The 17,483-nt window shown below is 36.0% G+C and overlaps 1 protein-coding gene across 11 annotated transcripts in view; it reads right to left on the bottom strand.

Annotated features, from left to right (window-relative positions):
- RASAL2 (RAS protein activator like 2) overlaps positions 1–17,483 on the bottom strand; it is a 263,171-nt gene that overhangs the window by 69,699 nt on the left and 175,989 nt on the right. For 10 of the 11 annotated variants that reach the window (XM_019729474.3, XM_019729562.3, XM_074322349.2 and 7 more), the window contains one exon: positions 4,822–4,928. In XM_019729474.3, the coding sequence (XP_019585033.1) occupies positions 4,822–4,928 (107 nt within the window). Of the gene's footprint in view, positions 1–4,821; positions 4,929–5,715; positions 6,066–17,483 lie in introns of those variants that run through there. The other variant, XM_074322350.2, reaches the window with a different exon arrangement.

Raw genomic sequence — 17,483 nt, 5'->3', positions numbered from 1 at the left:
ATTACAAGTTGTGATCCTTTTCCCTTTCTGAATCAAATGTAAGTAGCTGGATAACTTTTCATTAATTTACTCATTTCTTCCGAATAGCCCCTATAATATCATTTATGTGTAGTTTTAACAATGTATAAGCCACAGAACGAATGTCTTATTTAAAGGAAAACACAAATACGACCAAGGTAAAAAGACTAGCAGAATGTTAAAGAAAAAAACGAAAAATGGGATCTTTAAAAAGAGGCAAAAACTATTCAAACGACAAAAACTATTCTTGAAGAATCTAATAGTCCAAACTCAGCTTTGCAAAAACATTGGAAGCTAATACATATGTATGACACCTAAAGGGCTCAAAGAAATATCCACAGAAACAAATTATTAAATAAAGAAATCTATCGAGTTTCACTTCCCAATATAAATAGATACACTATATACATAAAATACCATAGCCCTGAATTCCAAATATAAATTAAAATCTCTCTTTCCTCTTTGTTGAGGAAAAAAATATAACTATTCTGCAGAGGTACACGCATTCATTCCAAATGATCTCTTAGTGGTTATTAAATGGTTTAGTAATCCATTTGGCTAGAAACATCACCAGTCATACCAAACAGTAAGTGCGAGAGATACTCGATTCTGGTCCTTCAATAATTTATGTGTATTTTGTCCATTCATGTGTATTTGTTGAGTGTTTACTATGTGCAAGATAGTATGTTAGGCACCGGGGTAGCAACAAAGATGAGTAGATGAGCTATTCATTGTCTAATGAGGAACACAGATCTACAAATGCTAGTTTTGATCCACAGTCGGGAATCTGCATATGTGAAGGGCTAACTTAAGTTATATGTGGATTTTCGACCTCAGGGGTGGTGGGCGGCCCTAACCGCCACATTGTTCAAGGATTAATTGTAGTTACAATTGGAATTAAGGTGAAGAAATATGGAGAGTGGAGGAAGAACAGAAAACTATCCTTTAGATCTCTCCTTTTTCTTATGGCTATGATTAGATAAAAGTACAAATATATTTAAATAATCTTAAAATCCAAGTCCTTGCCTTAACCTATAGTCAGTGGCCCTATAAGTTCCCTTTCTTTCACTTATGTCCTTATTTTTAAACTTACTGACTCTATTGTGTGCCGCCTGCATAAAGATGGCTTACACTGAGTAAGGAAAACACATGAACACACTGCTCTACTAGTCATGTATTTGAAGTCTTTAACAACCCAGCTGTGGGGGGAATGAGGAAGATACACAAAGGTTTTGAGCTTCCCTGCTTTGGCTCCTTTCTGCCTCACCCAGCAGCGGCCAGCAGGACAGAAGCAACTCGCTCACACTGGCTTCTCCTGGGTCTCCCTGAAGCTAACTGCTGCTCTAGAACCATCAGCAGTGTGTTAGCTGATAGCCAGGGGTGGGTGCTGTGCTGGCCCTGCATTGAATGCTAGTCCCTTACCCATCACCCTGAGTGACAGCAAGAGGAAAAAGAGTCACTTGGGGAGGAGTCAAGTAATTTACCAATGCTTCACAGTATTCATACAACTTGGTTTAGCTTTTGCGCCATTTCAATCAACACATCTCTAATGCTTCAGTGGCCAGCAAATTTTAGTTAAACTTGACAAACAAGCCCACTCACAGTCTTCTTTCAACCTATCTTTCCAGCCTTCTCTCTTAGGATTTTTGCCTACACTCTTTTCGATTCATGACCCCCTGAATCTTTTCCACATTCCCTGGAAGCAGCAGTCACCTTGTGAAACGTGTCTTTCCAAAATGCTCTTCCTTCAGCCTGGAAGAGTCTTTTCCCCTTTTCAGTTATTTTCATTCAGCCTTTGGAACTCAGCTCAAATAATGCCTCCTCGGGAAAGCCTTAGCTTCCACAGGGCCTAGTGAAAAACTCGTGTCACCGTGCTTATCTACTTCCTTATGCATGTGGCCATTGTTCTGTCTCTTGCTACTAGACTTTAAGTTCTCTGGGAGTGGAAACTTCTGCTGTGTTCATTTCTGTTTTCCTCAGCACCAAGTATAGTGCCAAGAAAGTATCAATAATTGGTGACTCACCGATACTTTGCCCAAAGTAAGCATTCAATAAGTGCGTCCTTGTCAATCGCTTCAGTCAAAGCTTGCTTTATCTGCTCTCCGTACGCCTGAAAATGGAGTTGGGCAGAATAAGGCCCTTTGGAGAGGCCACTGCTAGCTCCTTTTCTAGTCCACCTGCTGAGTGGTGAACCTGCTGTCCACCAAAGCAAAGCCACCTGCCCTCTAGAACCACAGGTACTTGTGCTTAAGTCTCACTTCTGCCCCTTCATGAAGTGGACATGGAAATGACCTTCTTTGAGACACTATACAAGTAACTTAAAAGTTAAGTATCTCAAAGTTTGGTTCCTTTCTGTACTGCTTTCCCATATTCAGAGAGTCTATTGTGATATGAATTATAGAAGTATTCTGCGTTGATCTGAAAACACACTTCTTATCGGCAGTATATTTAAGTGGCGTAAGCCACAGTAGCTATCGGTATTACAAGAAAATTTAAAAAATACAATGTGCTTCCACAGACATCCAAGTACTGCAGCACATCATTTAGCCAGCCTATTATGGTTTCTCTTAAAAGAATATAAATTATTTATCCAGCATTATCAAAGAAAGAGGTACTTCACAAACCACATTTTTCTGATAGCAAGTTTTATAAGCATCACATGTCTTCCACATTTTAAATATTCTCAATGGATATATATCATCCAATATTATACAGTTCCACTTTTTAAAAAGCCCAGCACAACACATATAATTTCACTTTTTCTGGATGATACAGGATCCTTATTGTCAATGGCAATTACTGCACTATCCATCCTGTAATACCCTTAAGGGCTGTTGATAAAGGTAAGGCTATCTGCCTTTATCCTAAGTGGATTCAGATTGTTTTTATGATTCTGCAACCAGTGTTCAAGGATTGATGGTTCTTTTTCAAACAATTGTCTAGGTGAGGCCTTTGAATGGTTCAATTCTCCCGGAGAGCTAAATGCATGGGCTCTGTGACTGCTGTTTAGCCAAAGGCCTCTTCTTTCCCTCAATAGTTTTACATCCATGAGGTGGCTGAGGTTGTTAGGAGACTAGCAACTGAGTAAGTGGTGGGTTAGTAGTGCTAGCCTTCAAGCACATGCATCATTGGTTGATTACTTTTACTCAAGAGTAATTAATCTTATTAGTAAGGCATAATTTATACTAGCTGCCAGCTTACTATTTAAGTAGCGATTAAAATTGTTGTTTCTAATTAATTCAAATTTTAAAAGCCCAGCCACGAACTTCAGATTCAATTTAAGAAGTACTTCAATGTTACCATATAGCAGAGGGATATTCTTTCAGTTATTGACTTAGAAAAACTTAAGAATTCATCATTTTATTTTAGCATGATGGTAAGAAAACTTCAAATTCTAACTCAATCCCTTTTTGTCAAATTCTGTATATGAATAGTTAGTTGCAGTATATTTTATCTCTGTTTCATCAGGAAAACAAGGAGAGGGGAGAGGAAAAAATGCTTTTTTCATTTATGAAAGAATTTTGAAAAATAGATAGCTATGTCTGTGGAACAAAGAAATTTAGTAAAATGCATGAAATCTGGTATTTTAAAATTCCTGTCATAATTTGGATATTAATCCAAAATTTGCTTGTGATAATTAAAAATGAGAAAATTTGTAAAAACTTAAAAGGTCACAGTAACAGATATCCACAAACTCTACAAGGCACTAAAATATAATAAGGAGAAATCTTGCTCCTCACTGTTAATCCAAAATAAAACATTCATTTTGGTTAACTTACAAAGGAATACCTACTTGTGTATCTCAAAATATCAGTTCTACTTAAAAGGTCACCCCAACTTAAAAAAAAAATACTATTGAAATAAATAAAGAAAGAATACAACATATTAACTTGGCTGAATTAAAAGGAAAAAAATCCCATTTTTTCACCCAGAAAAATCTATTTCTACTTTATACTGTTTTCTGTTGTACCTACAATAATGATCAACTTCATGAAAGTTTACAAAAAACAAATTTTTAATAAACTGATATGATTAGGAAGTTAAGTATATTTCTTGTTCAATAAACAAAGAAAGTGGATGAATTAATATCTGGGTTACTCAGAGTTATATCGGAAGGTCCAAACCAGGCCTGCAACTGGTGGTCAGCTGACCTGATCACTGATGGCCTTCCCATCTCAGCACTGGATTTAATGCTGGTTCTCAGTACTGCCTAGTCAGTTTAAGAAGTATTTTAAACTGGGCTATTTCCCCCAGGGTATTTCTTAAGCACTTAAATGGTCATCTAAAAGATGACTTAAGCAAAGCAAAGGTCAGATTTCAGGATTAGAACTCACTATTGTCCAATTCTCTGATGATTTGCTCTGCAAATTTATGAGTCTCAACATTTTCTACTTGTGTTCCAGCTGTGTGGGTGTGTGTGTGTGGGGGAATCACACCCCATTTCAAAAAAAAAAATCCCACCAAGCATTTTTAGAGTTGTGATAGGTTTTGGCTAGTAACTTGATAAAAGGGCATCCTGCAAAGATTTGCACTCTATAGTATAGGGGAATTTGAATTTCATGTATTTAGTTATATATTTTAGAAATACCCCACAAATAAAAATAATATTCCCTAAAACCTTACACGGAAAGTAGTGGACATTAGCCACAGTTAATCTATATATGTTGATAACACTGTCCTCTAACCTAAGTTTGGCAAAGAAATTCTTGAGGAGCAAAATGTTTTGATTCCTTAGTAACTGTCTCTAAGTATAAGAAGAAAGGAGAAAAGTAAAATCTTCTTTTAGAGAAGAGAAACACTTACTGGGACTTTGAAGGGTGAGGTATTTGCAGTGTCCATGGAGTTGGGTTTCTCTGATGTGCTGGTCCCTGAGATACTCCGTCTGCGGGGGGATCTTTCTGCCGGCACCTCTGGAAAAGAAGAAAGAAATATCATTAAACACCCCAATTTAAAAATCTTTCATTAAGTTGTAAAATTACGGTACCCCTCCCTCCCCTCCAAAAAAATCAGTTTGCTTTAAAGGTGCATTACATTCTATAGCCACATAATTTGTCTCTTTATCTCTGGTGTTTGAACAATCAAGACACTAGGGGATGGTCACAGTTAAGAATCTGCTTTGTGTGACAGCTTATGTCTTTATCTGTGCACATATAGAACGTAATTTCCTCTGAGCTATGTTTAATATCTATAAGTTCATTTAATTTTTGCATCTCAGTGTATGAATCGACTTTTCTATTTGTCAGCAATATAGGAGTTAATAGAATCCAATGAAATTTTTGATATTCTTGCGAACAAAATATAGTCTAGTGTTGCACATGATTTGACAGTTTGCACAAAGGTCAAAGTTCAGTTTGGTGCAGATACGATGATTCACCAGACTGCAACCAAAGGGCCATGAGAAAACTGAAAGCTGCTGCCAGGAGAAAATAACATATATGCTTATGCAGATATAAAAATAGATCAGCTTCTCCTTGTTCTGGCAATATGACCTCACTAAGATCTTACTCTGGAATCCTAAATCTGCTCAAACTACCTAACAAGCTTCAGATTTTGCACATAAGGTGATAATCTCCAGTTTAATTACTATACACTATGTTAAGGCTACATTTAAATTAAATTTTCAGTGATATACATATATATGCATATATATGCACATACACACACGCACACATAGATAGATATATACATATTTTATACCTTTATCACAACTGCTTCCCATCTCCACTTCAACTGACAGACATATAGGAATCCAGCTTCTCAGATAACATTAGATAATCTCAACATGAACAAGAAAAAGAAAAACCACATCCTAAAAAAAGTATTCTGTATTATCTTCCGGATCTTAAAAAATAAGGAGTAAACTGTGACTCCGGAGACTGACATTTTGATTCCTGCTGTTCTCCCTTTAAAAGATAGATGCAGTTTAAACTTCCATTTCTGGCCTCCTGGCCCCTGGGATCCGTGCTACTTCCACTTAAGAGAAAGCGTTTTTTTTCTCTCGCTCCCTCCCTGTGTCTTGCTCTTCCCCCTCCCTCCCTACAGCTTGCAGAGAGAGCAAGCGAGAAAGACACACACAGAACTGCAGCTATTCAATCAATCGCTCCCACTGCACATTCTCATTAGTTACTTTCAGGCTATTAGCAGACGCCCAACCACTGCCTCCCGTCAGTTACAGAAAATTTTACTGTATTACACTAATCTGCAGCAAGAAAAAACATTTACTGAAATTTATATTCTGCCAGTGCCAAAAGGACACCATTTTACACAGACCCGGTAATGCACACAAATCAATCCCGCCTATGAAAATCCAATTGGAAGCGCTTACCCTATTACTATCTTTGCATGTGGAACACTGATTTTCTTTCCATGACTAAACATCTTCTCTGTGACATCTTGACTAGTAAGACATAAGCCAAATTGCAACATTCCCAATGACAGAGAGGTTGACATATAACGTCTTACATGCCTGCAGTACAAGAAACTTCCATGCTATTATTGTTTTAAAATCATGGCCAATAACTGTAAGTCTCTCAAATGTGCACTAACCATCAGTGGTTAAATGAGACTTAGTGCACAAAGCCATTTTCAGAATTAGGCACACATGACTTCTAGGGCACATTTCTAAAAAATGGCAGTGTAATTGGCTAAAATTCATGGGAATGGCACAAAGCACTGCATATAAACACATCAGTTCGTCAAAGCACATTGAACAAAATCTTCAGACTTCAGGAACATGACTTTAAAGAGTGATTACCCAAGTTAGGCAAGTCTATATGGGGGGAGGCAGATGGGCAGAGGGGGTGGGGAAAGTAGAAGACAACCTCATCTTTCCTCTGCTAAATACCTATAATTAGAAAGTACAGGAGACAATATTAGAATAGAATATATTTTAATCTCAGAATAATTGATCGAGAAACCAAATTGGGAGAAAAAGAAGTTCCATTAGAATGGATAAAATGATCTAGTAAACAGTTTTCCTTAATTTGCATTGTTCTGGCTAAGGAAAAAAAAAAAGAAACTTATTTCCTTACTTTCTTCCAAACGTCTAATTTCAGTTTGCAGGTATATGAACTCATTAAATAAATATATTCCAATACTTTTAACTATTTGGAAATTACATTGGTTAAATGAGCAACCACATTTCAAACTATAACAAATACATTATTTGTTGTACTTTTTTTTTTTAACTTTTCGATTCTCTTTCTGTATAAAAACAAACAAACAAACAAAAAAACCCATAACTCTGATGTATCTTAAAGAATGTTACTGGGTTCAAAAAGAAGAAATTAAATTATTCTTGCAGTTTGAACAATTGCCAACAAGAAGAGAAAAGAAAGGATACAAAATAAGCCACATCAACTAGTATTAGGTTGGTGCAAAAGTAATTGCGGTTTAAAAGGTTAAAAATAAATGCAAAAATTGGGATTACTTTTGCACCAACCTAGTAGTATAAGAGGAAGAAGTCTCCACTTCTTGACCTTCTAGCCCCCACAACAATGTATGGATGCAAAAAAGGCCTCTGAAGATCCAGGTTCTTTGCTTCTCAGAAGATTCACAACTATTTCAAAGCTGAGAGAAGAATATATAACCCAAGAACCAATGTCTACTTTGAAATACGGTATCAGCATCAACAAGAGCAGAATTAACAACTTGCTGGGTTAATCACAGGTAGGCCTGCATATTAAACTGGTCCAGCTACTTTTAACTTTAAATCTCCAAGCAGAAAGAAAAGCTGCTACTATGCTCTTCAAGCTACATTTCTGCTGAGTTGGAAGGAAAATCTATAGTGGTTCCAGTAGGCCCGGATTAGACAGCTCTCTCCCCTACCCCCACTCACATTACATGCTATCTCATTATTTTCACCTACTGTAAAAATTAACGCTCTTTTCATAGTCACAACATTTAATTATAGTAATATTAAAATATGCTCATTCCATAAGACTGAGACAAGAGACATATAATATTATTTCAGTAGATAAAGGTCTGAAACTATTCTGTTCACTTTCTCTCATCATCTAAAAATAATATTTATCTTCGGATTGAAAGGCAAAAAAGATTTATAAAAAGCTTGGTTAAGTTTTAAACTTATCTCTTTGTTTCCTTTGTCACTGGGTATGAACTGAGTTGAGGTGACAACTCATAATAATGAGAGATAACCTCCAATCCAGCTCTACACAGAATGGTGTATTCAAGAGAACATTTGGGTGCTTTTCTGAGCAGCCCTGGCAACTATCTGTGTGCCCTGTGTGAGCCATTTCACCTTTCCTGCTCTGGTCTTCATTAATAAACTGGTTATTCAGACCGACCAGAGATGAAGGCATGATGAATGAGTTCACATGCTTTGATGTAATATTAGCATTCTGGAAGAAAGGGGCTCTCTATATCCAAAGTGTAGTGTTATAATGTCGTTTCCTCGACATACACATTTTCCTCTATGTCAATGTGCTTTCTTTGAAAAGTGTGACAAAGAATTTGATAACTGGGTCATTATAGGGGCAAAGGAACTTTGGGTGCCTGTTCAGCAAACAGAACTCAACCTCTGCCTTCAGAACCTAGAAGTGTGTTCACAGCCTTTAGTTCATCTGTCAGGAAGCAAATGTGGAAAAGCATTGCAGGGAGGGAAAAAAGGGTAAGCCTGTGAAGGAGGTGAAGAGGTATAATAATTTCAACATAGTCAATATAGTGAACAGGTAGTTGCCTTGAGAAGGTGAGTGAGAGGCAATACTCAGGGAAGTAAGGAAGTCAGCTTTGCAGACCTCTCAGGGAGGAACTCTGCGGCAGAGGGAAGTCCACACGAAGCTTCCAGGGGAAAGCAGCAGCAGGCCAGTAGGCTCGTGTCAGTGAGTGGGGACAAATTGTAGCTTGTAGGCCTGCACGTAAGGACTTCAGCTTTGCACTCCGAAAGAAAAGCACCGTACACTTCACCAGGAAGCACAAATCACACAGACACCCTATGGACAGACACTTACTGGCGCTTTCTTAATTGTTTTCTTTTGAGGAGTTTGAATAATGAATGTGATTGAAAGAATTCTGGAATATTATGTTTGGAATGAGAGTAAAGGGCAATGTTTATCCCATATGTTTGATATACATAAATGTTTCACTGGCAGTTAGGTTCCAAAACCCTCTGAAAATATCAATTGACAAAGGTACGCTATTTAACGTCACTATATATAAGAGCTAAACATCGATAAGCAGCAACTACATTTACTTTTTGTTCAACCACATTTAACCGAAGTCCATATGCCATCAGGTCATATATGCACATACTTAACATACATAATACAGCCAAAATTGTCCTGAATTCAGATAATGTCTACCACTTTTAGACTGGGTTACCTATCAGAGTTTTTAAAAAAAGGTAGATGAAAGGATTCAAAAATACTTTTTTTAAAGAGAAAAAGATATACTGTAAAAATTACTTAAGCACCTCTTTTGTAACTAATCTGTCTAGGGTAGAAATATTTTTATGATAGTTTTAGCAAATATTAAGTGTCTGTTATGAGCTAAGCACTAGGTCTAATATCTGTCTTACTTAATCCTTGGGACAGCCCCTGAGGTAGTAACAATTATTACTCTCTTGGACGAGGGTATGGGCAAATTTAAAAGAAGGGACTAATCTTATCAACGGGAAAGTAATTCAGAAAATTTAACATGAAGATGAACAAAACGTAGGACGATATTTATAAAGTTTGAATTTGGTGGACAATGAAGTAAGGAACCAAAATATCCTTCTCACAGCAAAACTGTCTAGTTATGACAGACCACAAAAACATTACATGTTCACAGATGCAGTCAGTTTGGCACATAGAGTATGTCTAAATATTTCACATGAAGGGCAACCCAAGCCAATTCCTAGTAATTCTGTATACAAGATTATAAAACATAAGTGATGGAATGCTCTGCCAATTATAATTATTCACAGGCTCCTTTAATATTCTGGATATTATACTTAGGAAACTAGTGTTCCAATATTCTTAAAAGGGGAATTTTTCAGTTCACTTCAATAACCTTTTTAAAAATCAATAACATTTCAACACAGCATGATAGAAAATTGAATACACACTAAAGTGTGTTTGCGCACCCATTCAAGTCACTGAAATTTCAGTGTGTACAGTGTTGCTCTGAATGAGTCGACCTCATTATGGTCTATTTATATAAATAGGATATGAGAAGTCGGTGGCTCAAATTATTAATGAATGAAATAAGCAAATAACTTAGCTCTCCATGCTGGGAATTCTACATTAGGAGAATTCTTCTTCCATCGGAGGCACATAAGATGTTTAAGAAACACAATAAGAAGGAATAGTATTAGGAGATGGGTTTGTACCTCTTTAGTAAAGAGGGTCTTTATAACAAATAGCAAAATGTAGAAGAAAAAAGTCTTCATGAAAAGGACTCCTATAGGTAATGGAAGCTTAAAGATGCAGGTAGAGAACAATTTTATAAAGGAAAAGGGACAAGAGCAAAGAGAAGAAAATTACATACTGCACTTATATAGCTGCTAACACCTGAGCACCTGGGCGTTTTATAGATTTTATTCACCTGATTTTCAGGGGGACATTTTCTGCTCTATCCCACGTTTACTGCATTAATGCCTGTGCACTGACAGTCACTACCATTCAGCTGCTCTGAAATACAAATCCCCAGAGCCGCTTTAATTCATCCAATTTGTATCACTTAAAATGCAGTACTTCACTCAAACAAGCAGTCCTTTCAAGTTTGCATGCCCTAGACACTTACTTCAATACGTACAAATTGGTGCTAAGTACGGAAATGTGGTGAGTTCTCCGAAAGTACAGCCATCCACTCTCTCCCCACCTTTTCTGTACTTCAACAAATTTATTCTCTGATATTAGGTATTATTTTCCATTTCTTCTTGTTAATATAATTGGAGAACAGGCTTCTCTCTAGTCAAGGAATACTCCCACAAGAATTCCATTTCTTCAGCTTGGGGCTTCACATGGTAGTACTGGATGGGATGGTACAGAATAGTTTTACAGCAAATAACACTCTCAACCAGAAAGACTAAGAAAACTGCTCAAGGATGTTTACATGGTATCTTATACAAAGCATCAGATGCATAAGTTTCAAATACAAAGCATATCTCTGGGTCTTAGTGTTAATAACTATTGATCTTACTAATAATGATAAAAACATAACGAGGATAATAACACCACCAAACTATCATCTTTCTTGAAGATGTCCATTTTCTCTAAATTTTCAAATGTATTTCATAATCTATTTTTCAAGTTTCTGATTTTCTATAATTGTGTCCCTTTTTTTCATTTCTAACATTGTGTTTTTTCTTTTGTCTTGAATAAATCTTGACAGTTTTACTGATTTTCATTGGATTTTTTTAAAGAAATAACTCTTGGCTTTATTGATTCTACTACGTTTATTTCTGTCATCCATTTCATTATCCTCTGCTGTTATCTTCATTCTTTCTTTCCCTAAAATTTCTTTGGGTTTATTCTTTTTCTAACTTGTTGAGTTGAATATTTAATTAGCTCATTAATTCTCAGTCTTTCTCTTTTTCAATATGGAAGATTAGGGCTGTAAGTTTCACTTTACAACTGTTTTAGCAACATCCTACAAGCTTTCATATGTACTATTTGCAGGATGTTCAGTTCCAAGTATTTTATAATTTCCATTATTATTTCTTCTCTGATTAAAGAGTCATATATATGTAACTTTAAAACTTTTGAAAAGTAAAGGTTTTAAAAGTAAATTTTTGTTAACTAATTTCTAACTTAGTTCAACTATGATCAAGAGAATACATTCTGTATGATACAAAGACTGTGAGATTTGCTGAGAATTGTTTATACCCAAGTCTGTTGTAGGTTTTCATAGACTCCATACGTGCTTGAGAAAACTACATAATTGTTGGGTTTCGGATTCTATACATGCCCATTGTATAGAATCCTAACTCAAGCTTATTGTATGTTTCGTGTATCTTCTATAGCCATACTAATATTTGCAGAGAGGATTCTAGATTTATCAATTTATCCTTACGTTTCTGTCAATTTTTGCCTTGTAAGTTTTGAGCCTTTGTTATTAGGTGCATATAAAATTGTTATAGCTTTCAAGTGATTTCTACATTTTATCATTATTGTAGGGAATCTCCTTTATTCCTAGTAATGCTTTTTGACATAAAGTTCCATTTTATCTCATTTTAAGATCTACGCTAGCTTTCTTTAATTAGTATTTGCCTGATATATCTTTTCCCAAACCTTTTACGTTTAACCTTCCTGGGTCCTTATGTCTCTCTCATTCATAATATTAAAAAAAAAAAAATGAGTCCAAACATTTTCACCTTTCAACATTTTCATATATTGTGTTTTCTGATATAATTGGATTTTACTTTTATCATTTTGTGTTTTCTATGTTTTTCTCATTTTCTGCCTTTTCTCAGAGTGATCAAATTTTAAAAATTCATTTTCTCCTCTACTGGTCTTAAAATTACGCACTCTATTTCTATATTTTTAATAGTTGTCCTTAACATTTTAAAATGTATACTTAAAGCCTATAGCTAATCCTGATTTCCATCCTTCTCTTGAATAATTTAACGATCTTAGAATACGTCAATTCCAATTACTTCCTTCCTATCTCTGACATTGTTGTTGTCCATTATTTTAGTTTTACCTTATCAGAATGGTGATTATGAATTTCCCCACCAGTCCAGACTAAGATAAGTAAGATATGTTCATTTTTGTCAGTGAGCAGGTTTTTTTCTTATTTCCACTTTCACTCATCAAGAGATCCAGTCCTATGAGGAACAAGGGGGTGTGGTTTTCAGTTCTAATTTTTCACTACGGTCCATCTCCTACTTGTGGCCATTAAAACTTAAACCTTCTGGAATTCTGAGAACGGCAAATGCCTCCAGGACAATTTACTACATTAATTTTCGGTTGTTTTCTTTTTTCTCTTCCTGGGGATTTCCTTTCCTTCCTGAAAGGAAAGTTCAGACATTTAGTTTTAAATGTTTGTTTAATTAATATGATGTTTTTGTATTATTTTTCAGGATATCTCTTCTGTAATATAATCAGAAATGGGAATTTTAATTTTTGAATGTGCTTTCCCCCATGCTAGGTGTCATTTTAGGAATCAGATAATAGTTGTGAATAGCAAATAATAAATGATAGTCAGTAGAGTCATTTAGAAACTTAAAAATGTTGTTTTTGTTAAAATTACATTTTTGTTTTATAAAATTATTCTATCAGTTAAATGACTTCACTTAATGAAATAAAATCAAATCACTTAAATTCAGTTTAGAAAATGTAAAATAGTACAAAATATTTGCTGAATATTTTCCTTCTTATTCTAGAATTTGGAAAACCCAATAATAATCTACTGAATAAAAATTGCAAACATTACCAATGTACCTTAAATGGTACTTGCAGATATGAGAACAGATATGGTACTTGCAGATATGAGAACAGAGAACAGTCGTAGAAAAGTGGGGGGGGGGGGGGAAGGCAGATGCGACAGAATAATTTGGATAATCGTGAAAATGGCTGCACCTCAAACTTTTGGGTATCTGAATAGCATTCATTCATTCATTCATTTACTAAGCATCTATTCAGTGTTGCTCTGGAAGCTACCAAAATATTAAGAGAAGATATCTACCCTGAAGTAGCGGGGAGTGCTAGATGGATACACAAATAACAAAATAATTAGGTACACAAATAACTAGCTACAATGCAAGATTGGGTAAGATAAATGCCATAAGAATAATACAATGGCTGTTATATCCCTCCTCTTCCCTACTTTCTGTCACTAAATCTCTGCATGCATCTTTGATTCCTGTATGAGTTTCTCCCTTCTCCCCTCAAAAGATTAATCCTGCACCCTCAATCCCAACCTAGCCCCCAAATCAATATAGGATTTTGTTCTATCAGTTATTCTCCTCTCTTGGTCCACATCTTACTCTCTCCTCTACTGGAAAATATGCACAAGTGTCCCCAATTTTAGAAAACGCACCTTTTCCTTTCTATCAGTCACAGATTTCTCCAGGCAAGAGACTCATCTATGGCTTTCACTGTCTCACCACCTGGTATCTTTCTCAATATTATAAAATCTGACTTCTCCTCCCTCAACTTTAATGAAATAGCACTGATACTTCCACAGGTTACCAAAAATCTCAAATTATTGTGCTATCCAGTGGTCTTTTCTGACTTCTCTTTGGTTTTTCTAACCACTGATGCTATAGACCACCTTGTTGATCTTTTTCTACCTCCACACTTGCAATACCCCACCATTTTGGCTTTCTTCCTCATGCCACGATCATTCCCTCTGTATCTCCACTTCCTCTCTACCCTACCCCACCCCCACCATTGGTGATTCAAGGTTCAGTCCTTGCCCTCTCTTTTTTCTTGACATTCTCTCAACAGTAGATCACCGATAGATGCTTAGAGCTTCAACTTTCTTTCTTCTCTAGATGGCTCTCAAATGTCGCTTTCTGTGACTTCATTTCCAATCATCAGAACTGTATCTCTATCCAAATATATACTAGTCACCTCAAGCTCAATATATCTAAACAGAACTCCTCTTCTTCTCTCAAAAACTGACTCCCTTTCCCAACTTCTCTATTCTTGTTAATAATACCACATCCTCCCAAGTTCAGAAATAGTCTTTGGCTCATCATGTCCCCATTCCTCCAATCTGTCACCAATTCTGGTAGATCCTACGTAATCTCTCGACCTTTTTGTCTCAGTTATTCATCTGATCTGCTCAAACATTCATCTGTACCCAAAGTGTACCAGGTTCTGAAAAGACAGAGGATTGAGCTCCTGTTGTGGAGGCCTTCACAGTCTGGCTTTAATAATAAATAAGCAAACCACTACTTACAATATAGAGAGTTAAGTGTTAAAACAGAGGCACTCATTTCATATCTGGAGTACTGTAATAGCTTTAAAACAGGTCTAACTGCTTCTAGTCGCTTCTCCTTATTGGGACACTTTCAGATATGTCTTTCTAAAGAGCTATTTTGATCATATCTGTTTCTTGTTCAAGAATCTTGAATTCTTCCCAACGGCTTTCAGGATAAATTGTTACTCATTAGCCTTTCATGAAAGTCCCACGCCGTGAGCCACCAAATATCCTTTAAGTATTATCTCTCATTACTTCTTTATATGAACTTTTCATTTCTTTCAAATCAGTTGGATATGAACTGGAGATTAAGATAATTAGGTATGTTACTCATTGGATAGGAACATAATTTAATATTCCTCATGATACTCCTTTCATACAGAAAACACTATTTCCATAAAAATCTATTCTATATTTTAAGATTCTGATTAAATCCTATCTCTGTAAAGCAATCTTCAGTGTTCCTAATCAAAAATGATAACTCCCAAAGCAATTTTTGCCTGGATAAATCATTTCACAATAAGGTACTGCCTTATTTTATTATCTCCATTGTTGTCTTAAATTATCGTTAAATCTTTCTCACTTAATTGTACATACTTCATGGTTTTTCCCCAACCAAATTCTATCCTTCTCACGAGCAGCTTTATCTTGCGCTTTTTTGTATATAGCCATAGTACCTAGCACAGTCTTGTTCATGAGCAAAATTTGAAATGGGTAGGGTTTTGGAAAGTTCAGTTTGGATGAAGGGACACCGCTGATGGAAGAAACAGCACATCAAAAGGTAGGAAAGGGCAATATTTGTCCAAGATATAGAAAGTTAATCAATTTGGTGGAATGAAGTCCTCTTCACCCAAAAAAATGCTGGAATGTCAGGGGGAAGGGCCAGAATAAGTTCCAGGGTAAGGTGTTTTGATGATGAGGGAATAATGGAAGTTTTCTGAATAAAGAATAGGGCATAGTTTTATGAAGTTGCATCAAACCACCAGAGCACTAAATTAACAGGAAGTCCTGAATATCAGTTAAGTGGCTATTGCCTGAAAGTGAAGTAGAAAAGCCTCACCAGCACAAAGTACTTTTCATTTCCTCTCCTGGAGAGAAATCCGCCATAAAATTCCCTAGGCAACGAAAGCATAGTTTGATAGGTTCTCTGACACAATATCTCTGTTGGTTCCACTTATCCTAGATTCACCACAAAGTAGATTAAGTTTTCTTATTTTCCTCTTAGCATCTTCACTGGGAAAAGCATGTTCTTATTAATGGTAATTACATTAGCAAATGACTCCTCACAAGGGCTCTGCTTAATCCTCAGCTATTACAAGCAATATCTGAGACGGTTTTGCTCCCAGTTCCTCTAGAGGAGTTTAGTAAATTCCTGTTTATCCACAGAAGGAGGTGTTTGCGACTCATGGTCAGGAGAGAGCTTCACTCCCCAAATAAGACGTGCTGACATCCAGGGCTCAGCCCCGGAGCAGCAGAAGATGGGATACGTAGCTGTGTACTCTACTCAGTAACGAAACTTCCTGGTATAGCCCTGGAGTAGAATCATGACCCTGGCTTATCTGTGTTCTAGCTATTGCATATGCCACGGTTTTCTTCCATTAGGTGGATAATTTGTAGGAATTGGCATTTTTCTTCCAAGCATGTTCTAACATCCTTTGTCTTTATAATCTCCATCTGTAGATAGAGAGGGATTTACTAACTATCCTAAACAGAGGGTGGGAAGGGGCACGAACTGTAATACCTTTTATTTGCCCATCTCTATTTGATCAAAATCTTTATAGGCACAGTGGGGTAATGGCCAAAAAAAAGAAATTAACCTTGAGGCTAGATAATTACATTTTATAAAAGCATGCAAGAGCAAGGGAAAGATGTTCAGTAATGACTCTGCCTTCCTTTCCCATGATGCAGTGGGGTCTAAGTGGTTGGTTTCACTCAGGGATGTTTGTATTTGCTTTCCTTCACTGATGGTTCTCTATGTGTCTGTGTGTGGGGGTGGGGGGGGGGGAATGGGAAGCAAGTAGAATAAGATAGGCTTCAGAGAAATAAGGAGTTAAGAGGTACACAAATTTCTTATAGTCACCCAAATGCCCAAGGTATGTGAGACTATGATAAATAAATCAAGAGTAGAATTAATATCTAAGTATGTGTACCTGAGTCCTTATAAATTAGAAAAGACCTGATGAAAAAAGAAATCATTTATAAAACGTTAAGATTGACAACATAACTGACTCAAATAAAACAAAACTGAAATCTATGCTAAATATAACAACAAAGATTTTTAAAAGATAGAGATATTTTTTGGAATAGCAGAAGACTATGGGTCATAAAAAATATTACGCAAAATAAATTAGAAGGTCATAAGTGTTGCCCATTTATAATAAAGCTTTACTTATATTTAAGGAATATTTCCTTTGATTTATTGTGAGATAAATAAAATGTATAAAAAAGGTAAATTTAAAGACAATTATTAATCTAACAAAAGTATTCACAAACAGGATTTCTCTAAGTATCAAGCTCTCCTATTACATTTAAGATACAATTTGATTTATAACCTAACTTTCCCAGGCATTGGTTTATTACATCAATAATTCCAT

This window comes from Rhinolophus sinicus, chromosome 11 (assembly GCF_057876585.1).
Source record: "Rhinolophus sinicus isolate RSI-liver-muscle chromosome 11, RSI-T2T, whole genome shotgun sequence".
NCBI lineage: Eukaryota > Metazoa > Chordata > Mammalia > Chiroptera > Rhinolophidae > Rhinolophus > Rhinolophus sinicus.
The sequence above is the reverse complement of the archived record's forward strand: the minus strand, read 5'-3'. Positions and strand labels throughout refer to the sequence as shown.